At 35.9% G+C, this 16,155-nt stretch overlaps 1 protein-coding gene across 2 annotated transcripts in view; it reads left to right on the forward strand.

Annotated features, from left to right (window-relative positions):
* The window catches only part of LOC106515574 (cadherin-7), a 155,400-nt gene that overhangs the window by 35,776 nt on the left and 103,469 nt on the right, over positions 1-16,155 (forward strand). Inside the window, exon 1 of one of the 2 annotated variants that reach the window (XM_014005433.1) lies at positions 14,387-14,526. The exons of the other annotated variant lie outside the window; for it this stretch is intronic. Coding sequence (XP_013860887.1) covers positions 14,446-14,526 — 81 coding nt within the window. The 5' untranslated portion in view covers positions 14,387-14,445. Of the gene's footprint in view, positions 1-14,386; positions 14,527-16,155 lie in introns of those variants that run through there. 2 annotated transcript variants of the gene reach the window in all.

Genomic DNA, 16,155 nt, shown 5'->3' on the forward strand with positions numbered 1-16,155 from the left:
CATGAAGGATTTTAATATAAGTCGCTCACTGAAGACAAAAGAAAAAAAAAGAAAGATCTCACAACAAGGTCATAAAATCAGGATTTCAGCCAGGTCATTGCAGTGTTTTATTTTTAGGTTGTTAAAGAATGAATGAGTTGTTGCACAGGGACTGAAAATTCCCACCTTAAAATTGTAGTTTGCCAACAAAGGGATCGAAACACAGAGCCAGGGTTTCTTACATAACAAACCTAAAGAACGAAAGTGACAGATGAGACCCAGTTTTATCTAAAATTWAAAAAAAGATGTTACATGCTGTTTACTGAAACAGTCAAATCAAATATTAGAAGGAGCTGTGTGTGGGCAGCTGTAGTTAAAGCAATTAGCATAAAAAAGGACAAAGTCAATTTTCACATTGAAATAAATTGATACAACTTTAATGTGTGTTAGATGACAGAAGAGTAGACCACCAAAATAAACAACCATCATAAAAGAGTATTTTTATGATTGTTGCAGCATGGCATTCAGGTTTTTATGACTCAAAGAGATTATTTTATTTAAAAAAAAGTCTAAAAATGTTGCTGTAATGAATAGAGAATTTACAGGGGCATAATCCATGCCTAAAGAGGGGAGTTTAACAAAAGGAACCAGGAGAGGAAATCAAATGATACTGAGGACACCTTTTAATCAGCTCAACACTACTTGTTTATTTTTGTTAGCAGTGCACATTTGTCAGACTATCAGTCCTTCATAGCAATGTATAGTATTAAAACAACTGGATTTACACTGAATATGTTTTATTAAGGATTTATGGCCTGCATTTATTAATTGCCTGTTGCCAATACATATTTAGTTATTGCCTATGTAGTAGTAGTAGTAGAAATATGTATTTAACCAGAAAAATAACCCATTGAGATTTAAAACCTCTTTTCCAAGAGTGACCTGGTCAAGACAGCATAAAAAACCTACAACAGATCCAAAATACAAATCTAAATACACAAAATACAAAACTAATAGACAACACATAATTAAACTTGAGGGCATTTACAGGAGCCAAGTGATCTGGTGTCTCTGTCCTTTAAAAGTGATTTGAATTGCCCCAAGGTAACAAGAGATGATAACTTTAAATCCTTCTGTGAGTTATTCCAAGTGGCAGGAGCAGAAAATCTAAAAGCTTTTTTATCAAGTTTAGTTCTAACTTTTGGCACCTGCATCACAACGATGTCCTGAGAGCGCAGATCATGGCTGCAGGCTCTAGACAGCCTATCTTCACTAATTGGATTCATTACCTATATTTATTAAGGACTGAATGTTTTTTTTATTAAGAATTTACATACAGTATACTGTATATTGGAGATAAAAACAGTATCATGGGTGGGAAAGTTAATAAGTATAAGTGGTTTTATTAAGTCAGGTACAACTGTGACACTAGTTGGGGTAATAATGGTACTTTTGAGATGATCAGAACCTTAAAGTTGCAGGTACTGTGTATAATAAGTATAACTGATGTACTTCTTGTCATTTATTTATATATTTACCCCTTAGGCTTAATATCCACAAATATCTGTAAAATMTGTTAATTTGATCCGGTAGCAACTAAATTGTAAAGTAAGAATATTTTTATTTTTCCTCCATCATTCAGATTTTGAACATTTAAGCAATTTATACAGAATCAAATGTGTTTAACAAGCTCTAAAATGAACAAGGAGTAAAAAGTGATGGAACGTTAAATATTTGACTTTMGCGATCAGGTAGTAAACATTAGTGGGTTTGCACTTAGATGTGCACTTACTTGGCAAACCACTAAGTTTATTGCTTAATGCTGGGGCCATTGGTGCATATGCAGCAACCAGAGCAGCYTATTATCTTAATCCTAGCTAAATTGTATAGTCTTTTTGTCATGGTTGCAACACAGTTTTGACCRATGTCAAGCAATGTATTGGTTATGTTAAAACAACAACCTGTAGACGAGAGCCAGTACTGAGGATTAGGAGTAGGCGACACTAGAAATGTTGATATTAATCTGATACCAAGTAAATRCATGGTATCAATGATACCRATACCGWCACCATTACTTGTCGTGTTCCATGAATAATTTTGYKATTTTGACTTTAGTCGGTCAATTGTGATAAACTAGGACAAAGATTTTAGGAAAATGAGAATGTTTTGTATTAACTTACTACAAAAAAAAATAAAACAATGTGCAAATGTAACAAAGTTAAAACAATGTCATTAATACAACAAAAAATTACAGCAACACACCAAGACATGAAGAGGACYATTGCCAAATTCCAAACAATTTGGCAACTCTGCCTCMCCGACTTTATTTGWGAAAAATAAAGTCAATAGTGCAAACAGAGTGTAAACAAAATAATCAATCTCATAGTGCTACTATCAATCTGATCCAATACTCATCTTGGTATCAATAATTAGACGGATACACCCACCCATATTGTAGATCAGATTTGTTCATGAATGACATATTAACGCTAAAAGAAGAGTCRGATAAAAAATGTCTCTCATAGTTTAGCCAGAAAGAGACTATTTAACTTAAGTAGACATTTACTTTTCCACATGATGTCAAGGAATGACATTTTATGTGACTTTATATCTCTGTCATTCTCCCACCAGGACTATACGWATCAGTCTTCACATAAATCCCAAAAGTAGATTAGATTTTCAAGTCTAAAAAAATGCCATTGACCATTGAACTGACACAAATTATGGCTCGTRAGCTTTGTCTAAAAACTGTGTTGGATGGAACAATGTTCATTGTACAGAGCAGGAACTGTAATTATRGCTGCAGTGCTGACCTCAAATCCCTTCCCAGCCAGTTACTACTTTATTGTTTAATTAACGTGACTTTGACGACTCTCCTGAGCGTCGTGTGACCTCACGAGTGGTCTCGGCAACCCCAAACCACCTATAATGGATTAAATATCGGCAAGCTCTCCACTATTAAAACTGATGAGGCCTTTCCCCGTCAATCGCCATAACATTACCAACACACAAAAAAAAGGCAGATTAGTTGGATCAGCTTCTGAAAATACCTGTTTAATTTCCAAAATTTCTTGAGTCTTTTTTAAAATGACCCCTTGGAAGAATGTTGCTATAAGGCAGATGGTAAGAAACCACTTAAAAAAAGAGTTCTGTCGTCTTTTTTGGCAGAGTTAAACGGCTTACAAAGTTTCAGGATATTTTACCTTAAAATAAAGCTGCATAGAGGAGCCTTTTTCTTTCCTTTTTTTAAGCCAAAATTAACTAGAAGATGTGCTGGATGTTCCATAGCCTGCTGAAACATCCTAAAAACTGAACGCAGGAGCAGTTTGTAGATTTTTTTTTTGTGTGATATGAATTTCTGTTGTGATGCTTTGACACGTGTAATTGATAGTTGTCTGTAGAGGAACACAATGCAGCTAACCCTGCTCACATTTTAAAAGTGAACGTTTGGTTCCTGCCATGGGAAAACTTCACAGCACCGTCTCTGGTTGTGGGTGTCTCATCCGATTTTGACTTGGAGGGGAGAAAATGTCCTTTGATATTGTTTTTTATGACTCAGTTCACTCAGGTTTCTTGGTGCAGAAATAAAACAGTTGCTGCACTGTCTTTAAATGCACTCCTAACCTTAACAGAACAGTGAAATGGAGTGAAATGAGCTGATTTTCAGTATCTGCTTCAAATGTAATGCAGATTCATACAGCAGGCAAGCACAAAAACAACACAAAAACAACACATGTAAGAAGCTAAATTTAGCTTATTTGCCTAATGCCACCTATAACAAATAATTTTTGCATGAAGAAACATTTTCAAGTCTCTGACCCAAGATTCAGTTCAGCTTCTTTATGCAACCAGAGATTTTATAACGAAATGCAAARTGTAGTCTCTTTTATGCTACTTGCAAAAAACATAAAGTCCTATAAGAAAGAATAAATTGTGAAGTCAGAAGCACTAATTCTAGCTTTGAATCCAGTGCTTTTACAGCCTGAGGGGGAGAAAAAAAATGACTCCTTGATCTCGTGGTAGGTTCAATACGCCCTAAAGTTTAGTCGAGATATAGGTTTTCTCTTATGGGGTGGGGGGGGGGGGGTCTGCACCAATGTAGCTTAAAGCTGCATAGTACATTTTTATTTTTAGAGATATGAGGCATTTTTTTTTATTTTTTCCCTCATAAACTTACATATTAAACTACATATGRCCTGTAAAAGTCAAGTTGTTTTGCTCCAGGCAATAGTGAGTGCTGTAGAATGATTTTTATTTTGAAAAATATAGAATGAACTCGAAGACCCGAAAACATTTAATTATCATTTAGTTTTTTAATCATATTTTAATTGCATTCTGTTATTGAATATTAAATTCCTAACATTACTTGAAAGAATGTACATTGTCTGCTAGAGTTTTAAGCTCAGATTTCCTCATAATGAAAAGCAATGCAGTTGGAGCCATATTGATCAAACCTTAAAAATAGCATTATGTGCAATGTGAARCAGTGTTTCTGTGAGCTGTTGTGAATGACTGTTAGCTACTACCACATATGGGATGCCAAATGTAAAATAAAACAATACAAATGTCATTAACACATTTAGCTTATTATCTGAGTGTAAATATTTTTAATTTTCACTAAATGTTTAATTTAAAAATCAAATGTTTTGTCTAAAAAAGTAATCCTTAATCTAAATGTAAAAGTTAAATGTAAATATTGTTAAGATTTGCCTTTAAGTATTTCAAAATAGAATGAAGCCTTTGCTGTTTTGTTTGACATCTCCGTCCTGTGAGAAAAGCAAAATGCTAAAGCTGCTAAAGCTTCCCTACAAAACATCAAACTTGCAGTTGCGGTTGGTGTCCGAGCTGCACTTCAAACTGCCAGACCACAGGTACCATCCGTATTATTTTCAATGAACACATTTTGAATTTAAATTTTAAATGCCATTTGTAGCAGCAGCAGCATTAGCATTTGCTTTTGTCGCAGGATGATGATGTCACAATGGATAAACAGGAACAGCAAAGGCTGGGATCCATTCTGAAATTCTTAGATATAAGCTTTAGTATTTAGCTGCAATATTTAAGATTCAATTTTCACATTTGGATTTAAACGTTTCGATTAGAATTTAGCATTTACACATAATATTTAAATTAAACATTTAGTCAAATTTAGCAAAATTGAAGAACAGTGAGCTAAATAATGAAAATGTGACTTTTTAAACCTTTTTATTATACACTTGGCACCCCATAACTAAACTGCAAYTGTGCTTAATATCTTTAAAATGAAGTTATAGCTCATTTTGTGTATGGTAATGTTGATTAGTTGTGATACTTTGGGAGATTACTAAGTCTTCTGTTTGAACTTCTTAGTTTCATGTTGTTGTTTTTTTAGCCTGGCGTTATCATGGTTTATAATAGTTTTCTTGTTTTCAGTTTTTATTTTATCTTCCATCTCACAGTTACTGGTACTTTCTTTTACACCTATGGTTTTTGTTTGTGTCTTCATCATGTCCTTCAGTCACTGTCTTTTGTTAACTAGATTTTGCCAATTTTCTGTGCTTCCTTGCTGTATTTTCAGGACTATTGTTCACCAGCTCATTTATCTCCAGCATGTTTGTTTTTTTTTTTTTCAGGGCTGTGGACACAGCTTGAAGTTTTTTTTCCAGGATTTTTTTGGATCCATTCCAGAGATGCTGCCATACATTTGGCACATGCCAGACTTTGGCCTTGTAGCCCACAGGCCTTTGTTTCACCTTTGACACTACACTCTTCAGCATTTACAAAGTTAAGTTTTAAAACATTTTTTGGCATTGCCAGTGTAAAATCTTTCACTGTTTCTAATGTATTTGACTGTTAAAGTCAAATTTAGACTGCTAATGTGCAGTGCATGGTTAGCTAATTTAATCAAAGTGCAATATATTAACACTCTATGCAGAAATAATATATTTGGCCAGTCATTTGATGCTCACCTGATAAACACATGAAGAGTGTTTTAAGTATTGTGCTGAGAGTCCGAAAATAGGTGTGAAAATGTATCTATTGAAAGCGATAGCATCATCACACCATACAACAAAAAATCATAATAAAAGTGCAGAACGAGCTAAAGCAACCACCATAAATAGTGCCTTACATTTCAAGGTAATCAAGCAATCGTTGCAAGTYTAAAGTGTTCATTCGTCACCAAATTTATAAGAAATACTCATCATTTTGTGGTGTACAGTTAAATGTAGCAGGTATTTTATATTAAAAAAAAACAGTGTGTGAGTGAATGAGGATGAGCAGAGCAGGAGCCAGATAACTCTCAGACCAGAGCTTCAGAACAGTATGTCAGATGATATTTATGGCCCACTTTAGCCTCTCTCACTGTACAGTATATTCTGCACATGACCTTAGCTGTAAAATTTAAATCTTCCTGTCACTTTGATGAATGTTGTTTTGTCATTGTTTGATTCAGGTGCCTGTAGAAACGTTACCCAAACTAATCTGTTTAGTTTTACTGGAAACAGTTTTTTTTTTTAAAGTCTGAGTTCTAATTAAGGCATGTGCATTTCTCAGACAAATGCAATTTGGCTGTTTGCGAACTTTATGTCTTTTATTTCTATGCAAAACACAATGCTTAGYAAATTGTTTGGGCTCTACTCATTCATGTTTCAAGCTTTTATCACTTGCTGCCAAAAGCAAATGGGCAATGATGTTCTTGACTATGTCTGGTGTTCGTTTATCTGTAATGTTAGCAAAATAGCTTATGAATTAGTAGGCRGATTTTAAGAAAACATTCAAAAATCAATTTGCTAGATGTCCATTTAGTGATTAAATTGATGTTCAGTAGTTTTAACCAGCTAGCCAAGATACTGACGTTTCTGTAGATACCAAATATGTATATGTTTAACTAAAATAACTCACAGTAATTAAAGTAGAAAACTGAGGGTTTGGGCTTGGGAGATGAATAAACCAATTGGCGGGCCAAACTTTGGTCACTCGCGGGCCGGATGTGGCCCACGGGCTGTCAGTTGAATAGCCCTGATTTAAACTTTGGCACGAAAGGTGGATGTGCTTGCCTTCAGGGTTTTTTATTTATATAAGTTTTTTTGTTTGTTTATTTAAATGAATAAAGTTGATAAAAACGCTTTTGTTTTTCTTCAGCCATTTGTCAGTTTGAGTCGAATCCTCGCAGATGTCACAGATTAGTTGGAGAACAGCTTTGCGATGAGCTTTCTCATTTAACAGCTTCCAAATGTCTTACAAGAGTGCTTTTTGTAACAGCTTGTGTTTAATACATTTGAATTGCCTTGATTCACATCAAATAAAAAAAGCTAGAAAAAAATTAAAATAACACAAAACCAGGTTGGTCCAGGTACAGTAAAACTAAACTAAATGAGGATTATGCTTTGGCCTTTTATTGCTTGTATTTACAATGAAAGTCTCTTCATAGTGATTATCAAATTTAGAGTTGMACATTTTTGTTCTTTGTTTTCTTTCTGTTTGTTTCCAGTCCAGTTCTGCTTCAAAATTATCTGCAAACAAGATGAACAAAMGCTATGTGGGGCCAGCATGCAATGACGATTTCTTGTACTGCCACCACCTCACACAGAAATATGTCTCCATTCTGCTGTCAGCTGTCTCCCATCTTTTTCTTGCACATAAAAAGCAACATCACAGCAAAAACATCTAAAGAGCCTTTTTGTTTAAAAAAAGAARAAAAAAAGCTTTGATTTTGTCCTCTGTGGTGCTTTACAAAGGAGGTCTATTCCTGTCCTCTATGTTCATTTCAACATCACAACTGCAAATTTACAATAAAAAATGAGGGTAAGCTCACCATGATTGCCTGTTTGATTACTTTCATTTATGTGGCTGACAAATGTGAATGGTTAAACAACTAAAGCTGTTGGGGCACCAGATTTTAAAGTTTTAGACACTCGGGTCTATTTAAGAAATCTCCATGAACTGCGGTGTTTGAAAATGTATTAAACTAAAGACAAAGCATTTAAATTCTTCTTTTTCAGATTTAAATCTTTCAGTTGGGGTCTGCATAAAGTGGAACTGTAGTACTTTGGTCTGAACTCTTCCTTATTGTAACTGAGCTCCCTTTTCTGAGGCATGCCTCAGATCAACTTGTTTTGAGGCTGTCTCTTTAAATCCAAACAAGGTGCCTAACACTTCAGCTCCCAGAGCGGTCCATTCTAGCTTTATAGAGGGGGTTACGACTATTTAGCAGTGCAGAAGCTTTTATTATTTAAAATATGTCAACATTGGAAGACTTGTCCATCCAGCYTTACATGTTGGAGCCAKAGTCTGATCCAGAGCCAGAGGACAATGAAGATGACCAAATCAGTCAATAACTTAGGCTTTTACAGTAATGGTAAATCCAGACTCTTGACATTTTTGCTTTGCCCCCCAGCTGCTACAGGGAATCAAAAGCTCACATGGTCAAGACGTACTCCAGTTGTTTTGTATACCACTGCCACCCCTCTGGGGATGTCCGGCCCCTGAGCTGTTGGCATTGAGTGACTGTGGCCCACAGAGCAATCCAGTTGCATAGCCCTGCCATACCTTATTTACAAATTSTATTGCAAATACTGTGACTTAATAGTTCAGAAAACCATCCATCCATTATCTTCCGCTTATTCTGAGTCAGGTCGCAGGGGCAGTAGCTTGAGCAGAGAGGACCAGACCTATGTTTCCCCAGCCACCTYTTCTAGTTCTTCCAAAAACATCATAAAGAGAAAATTGAACGGGTTGAAAAATATATGACCCAAACAGAATATAAAGATATCCACACAGTACTGGGAGACACTAAATTTACATTTCAGTACTTCTAGAGACTCCAGGCATACAACAAAATGTGTTTAACAGCGGACAGTGGATATTGCATATGTCCCCTTTAACTCCCTATAACATTTTAGACATTTTATGCCGACTTGTGAAAATTTGTTAGGACTACTTTAATCATATCAAAAGCATTTTCAATCTACATGTTAGCATTGCAGTATGTATAGATCCAAAAGAGGCTTACAGTATTTTTTTTTTTATTCCCATCGCCAGCTTTGACATTTTTCTTGTTGGATAATTTTTTTACAAGTTGGCACACGTTGTCTAAAATGTTATGGTGTTAGGGTAAGTGGAATAGGAGTAAAGGAGAGTTTTGAGGCTCTTTCACAAAATGTCTAGACCTCTTCTGGTCACCCCAATGTGTATTCTGAATCATCAGGGGTGACAAGGGGATTACAAAACCATCCCATGCCAATGCACTTTTGTGCCTCAAAGTGAGGTAGCAACAGAGCCGAAGTGGTAAAACTGTGAAAAAGTAAGCCATTGCCTTTGACACGGGAGTTGTTACCAATAATCTTTGGTCTTGGCCCCTCATGGTTTTTCACAGGTACATTTTTTACTGATTTCCTTACAGAGTCAAGAATAACTGGATAAGAAGATGGATTTTAGACAAAAGGTGTGCACACATTTATCTTTGCGTGGGGAATTCTTGCAGTTCAGGTCTTTGAAAGTCTCAATTCAATTTCCACACACYGAAACAGAGCTGTTGTGTCTCTGGTGTTATGACTCAGCCGGCAGGTGCAGATATAAGCGGTCGCTGTCTGATGGGAACAAAATGTCTGAATGGCAGTCACAATTCTCAAAATCAGTTTTTTTTCTCCTGACTTTCCCTGAAAGCCGATTGTCTCATGTGAGCAGCTGCCGCCTCAGAGACGGCAGCAGCCTTGTTCCTGCTGCAAACTGCACCGCAGCATCTTCATATTTATCCTCTAAAAATAACTGTCTGCACTTTGCTTTGTGTCTGCTGTCAAGTCTTGACACACGTATGTCTGTTTGTTCTCATTTGAGTCGATTACGCAACCTTATTGCACCGCTTTAAATCAGCTTATTTCCAACTGAAAACAAATTTCTAATAAATGACTTGAAATTTGTGCTTACTTAGAAGGAACATATAATGACACATGAATCACTTAATTCATATTGATGCATTTTTAACAAAGCCTTTAGATATACACAGCTTCAACATCAAAATGACAGTTTAAATGCTTTTTTTCTCTTACATTTCTGRCTATACAGCATTTTTTTAAATCTTTTTTGGAGTGTTCAGCCAAGCCAATATTTGCTTGGCTTTGTGTAAATTTGGTCTGTTTGTGTAGCCAGGAGAAATTCCCACCAACTGACCAAAACAAAACTCTGCTGTAACTTAGTCACCAACTCTAAATTTTTCTGTTAACCCTGAATTGCTGTTTATGTGAATTATGTGAATACAACTAGGGCCATCCTAAAATTTGCTCCAAAGTGCGTCTGACAGCAAAGAGTTGAGCACGTATCTTTTACTGCCTTTTACCTAAACATTTCCACCTAGAGAATGTTTTAATCTAGTGCTTATTACCTCATCTAGCTCCAACTTTCATGAAGAACCAAGCTAATAAAACCACCATTTAGTCCTGTTTATAGCTCTCAAGTGTCCACTCTGAAGAGGGTCTTTAAAAAACATTTTAATTAACCCACTTTAGCAGCAAAAAATAAATAAAAAATAAAAATAAAATACAAAAGTTGTCAGAATCACTCTCCATAGCTGAAGAATTATCTAAYAGGTCAATAAGCTAGAGTTTACCCCCAAGCAACAAAAAGAAACAAACAAAAAAGTCAAATGTAGAGTTTAACTTGAGTAGAGGTATGGCAACAATGTAATAATTTTTAATGTGACTTTTTGCCTTGGTTTAGGCATCATCGATTATTTTAAGTAAGGTTCCCTTTTACTTATTTTTATTCTATCCATCTTTGTTTTTAAGACCTAACTATGCAGAGGCATTATTGCATTTTCCCTCCCAACAAACAGGCACATCATGTTTTACCTTCTTACAAACTGTTGTAATCTTGTCTGTCTGCATTCTGGGAAAAAATAAACTGTCACAAAAGAAATACTTACTGACAGGCAAAGATGACATCTTATTTATGTTTCCAGATTAAAACAACACACACTTAAAAGTGACTCATTGTCAAAAACTTGCAGAGTAATTGGTTTTCTTGGAACATTAAAAATAAAAACATTGGTGTAACTCTTTATCCCACTTCTTTGGTTTACTGAGTAGTTCATGGTTGACTCCACTGACTCCATTTCTGTCTCTAYCCATGCTTGATAGAGACAGAAATGTTGGTGATAATATGGGGTTCACTTTGTACAAAAAATCTGACATTTAAGACCAAATATCTCCACTTTGGATCTATCTGTAAACTGGCCTTTTAATTATGTGCTTATTCTTCTTTCTGGTTATTCAGGATTCGGAATTCATTTATTGTCATGTGCAGGTTAACAAGAGTCAACAATGCAATGAAATTCTTACGATGAGAAGAAATCCTTCAACTCAATATGCAGAATAAAAATAAAGACAATACAGAATACAAAAAGTAAGTTTGCAGTAAATGCACAAAGAGTAAATAAACAAATATTTAGGGTAGTATATATAGTGTAAAATCAAAATGTCGAACAGCAAATAATAAGTAAATAGCAAAGAAAACAACAACAAAATTTGGGTAACAGAAATAAATGAACAGTGCAGGCAGGGTGCACAGCATATATACATATGGTTTTACATATGGTTTGGTTATTACATACTTAGCACAAAAAGTAAGGAAATTTGTATTTGGTAGATTATTTCTTTGTTGGAATAAACCTTCTTGGCAATAAATCTTATGATTGGCAGCACCAGGAGGTATCAGGTGCTTAAAACCATGTCTGCATGCTTGCATTAATTTTATTCACTGAACAAATACGTGCTGCTTTGAACAAAGGTCAAGTAACTGGTTCTGTTTATATTGATTTCTGTAAAGCGTTTGACACAGTTGATCATTATACTCTCTTACAAAAGTTGATTTCTTTTCAACTTCCATCATCCGCAATGCAAATGTTTTCCTCTTGTTTGACTGATAGGTGTCATGTTGTGAAACATGGAAGCTCTGTGTCCGGGTCTCTGCCCTGTTCAGTGGGAGTTCCGCAGGGTAGCATACTGGGCCCATTGCTTTTCCTATTATACATAAATGACCTTCCAAAAATATTGAAGTATTCAAATATTTTAAKGTATGCTGATGATACTGTTCTTTTTTTGTCTGATTTCAATATTGAATCTATTAATAGTCAGTTACAAGCAGATCTTCAGACATTTCATGGTTGGCTTCAAGATAATCTTTTGTCAATTAATGTTAAAAAAAACCGTGTGAATGTATTTTTCCTCACCCAGGAGACATTTCAATATAACAAATCAACTCACTTTTTAAACAAACCCCTTGATATTGTCACTACCTACAAATATCTTGGAATTACTTTGGATTCTCATTTGACTTATCATAATCATGTACAAGTTTTAACCACTAAGTTGAAACAGAAATTATACGTTTATTCAAAAATTAGATCCAATCTGACATCTTCTGTTTCAAATATCTATCTTCATGCCATTATACTCTCAACCATGTCGTACTGTTTATCTCTTTGGTCTCTTACAACAAATGAAATCTTAGAACCCATAGTTAGGCTCTACAACAGGACCTACAAAAAACCTCCTGGTTGGACTCATCACTGTACAGTTCTTTCATTGTCTGATGCCTTGACTTTTCAGAATTATGTTAGGTATAGTGGTATTAATTCATATTTTCAGATCTTCCAAGGTGCCAGTTATGGAACTCTATGTGCATTGTTGCCCAAATCAAATTCTGGAAGTGGTCATTCAACTAGATCTGTTACAAAAGGACAACTGATATTRCCAACTTTTAAAAACTGTTACGGCCAGAKGTCTTTYWTCTATGTTTATACTAAAGCATGGAATGACATTCCTCAAAACATAAAGTCCATTTCAAAACTACAGCCCTTTAAGAAGAATCTTGTCTGCCATCTGCTGGACACTTTTTGTTTTGCTCATATTTAGACGTCCGATTTTGCAAATGCTGCCTTTTTGAAATTTGGAATGCTTGTTCGTCTTTGTGTCTATGGTGTATAATGATGTGATTGTGATGCTGTATTTCTGAGTGTTTTATGTGCTGCAGAACAGGAACTTGCTGTAAAACAGCAATTATGCTGAGTCAGGGTTGATTTTTAGTAATCTTTTCCTGTTGAATCAATAAATCAAATCAAATCTAAACAAGTGTCAATAGATACAGCAAATGTTTAATGTGTGCAACCCACTTACTCAGCTGCTCATCCCACAAATATATGTTCCTTACAAATGTGGCACCATTTATAAGGAAAATTAACAGGGTTTCCAACAGTATATGATGTATTGCCAAGAAGCATTGTCACAACAAAGGAATAATCTACCAAACACGAACTACCTTACTTTTTGTAAGTTCATATTTAAAAAGATTTGCCCCACAGGGTGCCTCACTTGTTTCTGATAGTGACAAGTGACAAACAAACAAAGGAAGAAGCATTTCCACTGGTGTAGCTGTCAAACGTCAAATAATTTACATAAGTTTGTTAGTACAGAAGCAGTTCATATATGTATGTCTAACTAAATTTGACAGTAATGGTATTTCTTGTCAAATATGACAAGCTGAATGTTACAGTCAAGCCAAGGAAAACAAGCTAAAAATACAAAAAAACTGAACAAACAAGCAAGGAAAAAAGCAATAAAGACTAGGCCAAAAAAGGCTCTAAAGTAAAGCACATCTTTTTTTATTCAGTCACAATAAGTAGAAGCTTATGTGTACAAATCCCATGCATCTGCAGACGTCTCACTGACAGACTACAGTCTCTCCATAATGACGGCTAATTCCCCACCTCCCAGTTTGAAATAAAAGAGAAGCTGCTGAGCCTTTCTCAAAGCCCAGCTCCATGGCTACCCACCAGAGCATGGCCGAATGAAAAACCAAACCTGTCTGGGTGTGATGTCAGTGACAGCTGCCCTGCAGCCCTCGCCTGCACTTCTTTTAGTTCTTTTCTTTAATGGTGATGGGAGCTTTAATTGTTCCAATGTTTGCCTATATTTGATTTATGTGAATGTTGGATGTATTCACTCTAAACTTCCTGCTTTTTTTGCACCTATAGGGACAGTTTACTTTTACCTGGGGAGTTGATGATTTTGGTGAAATTGTGCAATTTTGTGCCAACAACCTGCCTATCGGTCTGTTTTGACTTGGCACCTGATGTCATTAAATGAAAATTCCAAATAAATGCATTTTGCCCGCCACCTTTCCTGCCAGAGATTTAAAGTAAGATCATCTTAATGATAAAATAATTTCTAATTGTTTTTATATCAAACCTTATACTGTACATGATGTTTGGCGAAATGTCTGCGAAATTGTGAAATCTCAGGTTCAAACTTTTCTTTCAAAAGGTAAAAATACTTTATTTCTCATCAATGCATGTTCTTATGCAAATGATAAAATTTGTGCTCTGCATTTGACCCTTCACATGTGAGAAACACCCAAGTGGAGCAGCGGGCAGCTATGTAAGCTGCCCAGGAGCTATTGGGGGTTGGGTGTCTTGCTCAAGGACACTACGGCATGTGGGCACAGCGGGGAGTTGAGCCTGTGACTTTCTGGTCCCAAGTCCCCTGCCCTACCACTACACCACAGCCACCTCAGGTCAGTGCGATCAGTGGTTATGATGACCCAACCAAACTGAACATAAATGCTTCAGAAAGCAAGAATGTCTGGTTTATTGTGTTCATGCAAACATGTTTTCAACCAACTGTGCCATAAATGATATATTCAGCAACTGTTAAAAAAGGACTGGAAATGTTTTCCAAACTATCCATCTGGGAAATTTTTCCCCCGGTTTAATATTTAGCCTTTTTTTTTGTTTTTGTTTTTTTTGCTTTGATTGGCCTTTTGGAAACCAAATGTTCTCCGTACAGATCTACAGGAAGTTAAAGGTTGCGAAATATTGTCCCCTTTGTGTTTCTTGTTCTTTTCCTGTTTAGTTATTTTAAAAACATGCTGCACCATCTTTCTTGCTGAGAATCCGAGATAAGCCGATCTGTTTGATCTGTTCACTGAAGTATTTTGAAAGCAGTTGTTTGCTGAGGGCTCAGCAGCAACAGCAGAGGCTGTTTTAGCGCAACGTGTTGAGTAGTTCTTGTATTTTTGTGTCCTTTTCCAATATTTCTGTGCCGTGCACAGCGTTTTGAAGAAAGGACATTTTACTTTTCTCAAAATAAACATGCAGAGCTTGAAGTATGGGTTTTAGTTTGGTTTTTTTTAATGTAAATTTACATTTTCTTTTGTCTGCTTGAAGATATTATGTTTACTCCAGTTGGTGTTGTGCAAAGTCACGCCAAAATGACCAAAAGAGAGTGAGAAAAAAAATACTGAGGTTTGCACTTTCCCTTTTCTGCTTTCTTATCGCATCTAATTCTAAAGCTGCAAAAATCAAACACTTGAACACACTGAGCAATATTTCTAGTTAAACAAGCAGCATAAATCAGCGAGTTGTTATGAGCTCCTTTGTGCTCTTCGCCTCCTTTTTTTTCTTTCTTTTTTTTTCTGTTGCTCCGCAGGCAGACAAGCAAACACAAAAGTAACAGGCTGGTCCCAGGAGAACTGCCGGAATACAAAGTGATGATAAGTGTCAGCACTGATTTCAGGAGGATTGGTGTTCAGATCCCACCCCTCCTCACAATCCCCGAGAGTGCCTTTGAGCTACACCGCTGCGGCACGCCGCGCTGCCTGCTGTGCTACGCTCACCCCGAGGGAAAGCAAAGAAAAGAATTACCGAGCAACTATTGAGATTTTTTGCAGCAGGAGCATCTCTAACTCTCTGTTAMAGGAATAAAACTTGAAATGTCACAATTAAAAATTAAAAAGGAAGTTTGATTACTGAGAGCATGCGTGTCAAAGCTTATGGATTGTGGAGGATCATGGAGAAAGCCATTCTGCTGCACCTTTGAAAGTAAAACTGTTGGGCCTAATCTTGACACTCAGACATTAAATCTGAGTTTCACACTGCCGGACAGGACACGGTTAAAAAAAAAGCTTATGGGTTGTCAGAAAAGTATGACTTTAACCCCTTTTCTAGGAAATTCAGATGTACTGAAAGAGTCTTACAGATTTAGTAAAAAAAAAACAGCTTCAAATTTATTTTACATCTAACAATCTTGTTGTCAGTAAACACTAGCTGCGTTTCCATTGACTATGAAAATGCGCAAATTGGAATTTCAAAAATAAATTTGCTCAATGGTAGCACATCAATTTCCAATATGCAGTATATATATA

Source organism: Austrofundulus limnaeus, unplaced genomic scaffold (genome assembly GCF_001266775.1).
Source record: "Austrofundulus limnaeus strain Quisiro unplaced genomic scaffold, Austrofundulus_limnaeus-1.0 Scaffold30, whole genome shotgun sequence".
Taxonomy (NCBI): Eukaryota; Metazoa; Chordata; class Actinopteri; order Cyprinodontiformes; family Rivulidae; genus Austrofundulus; species Austrofundulus limnaeus.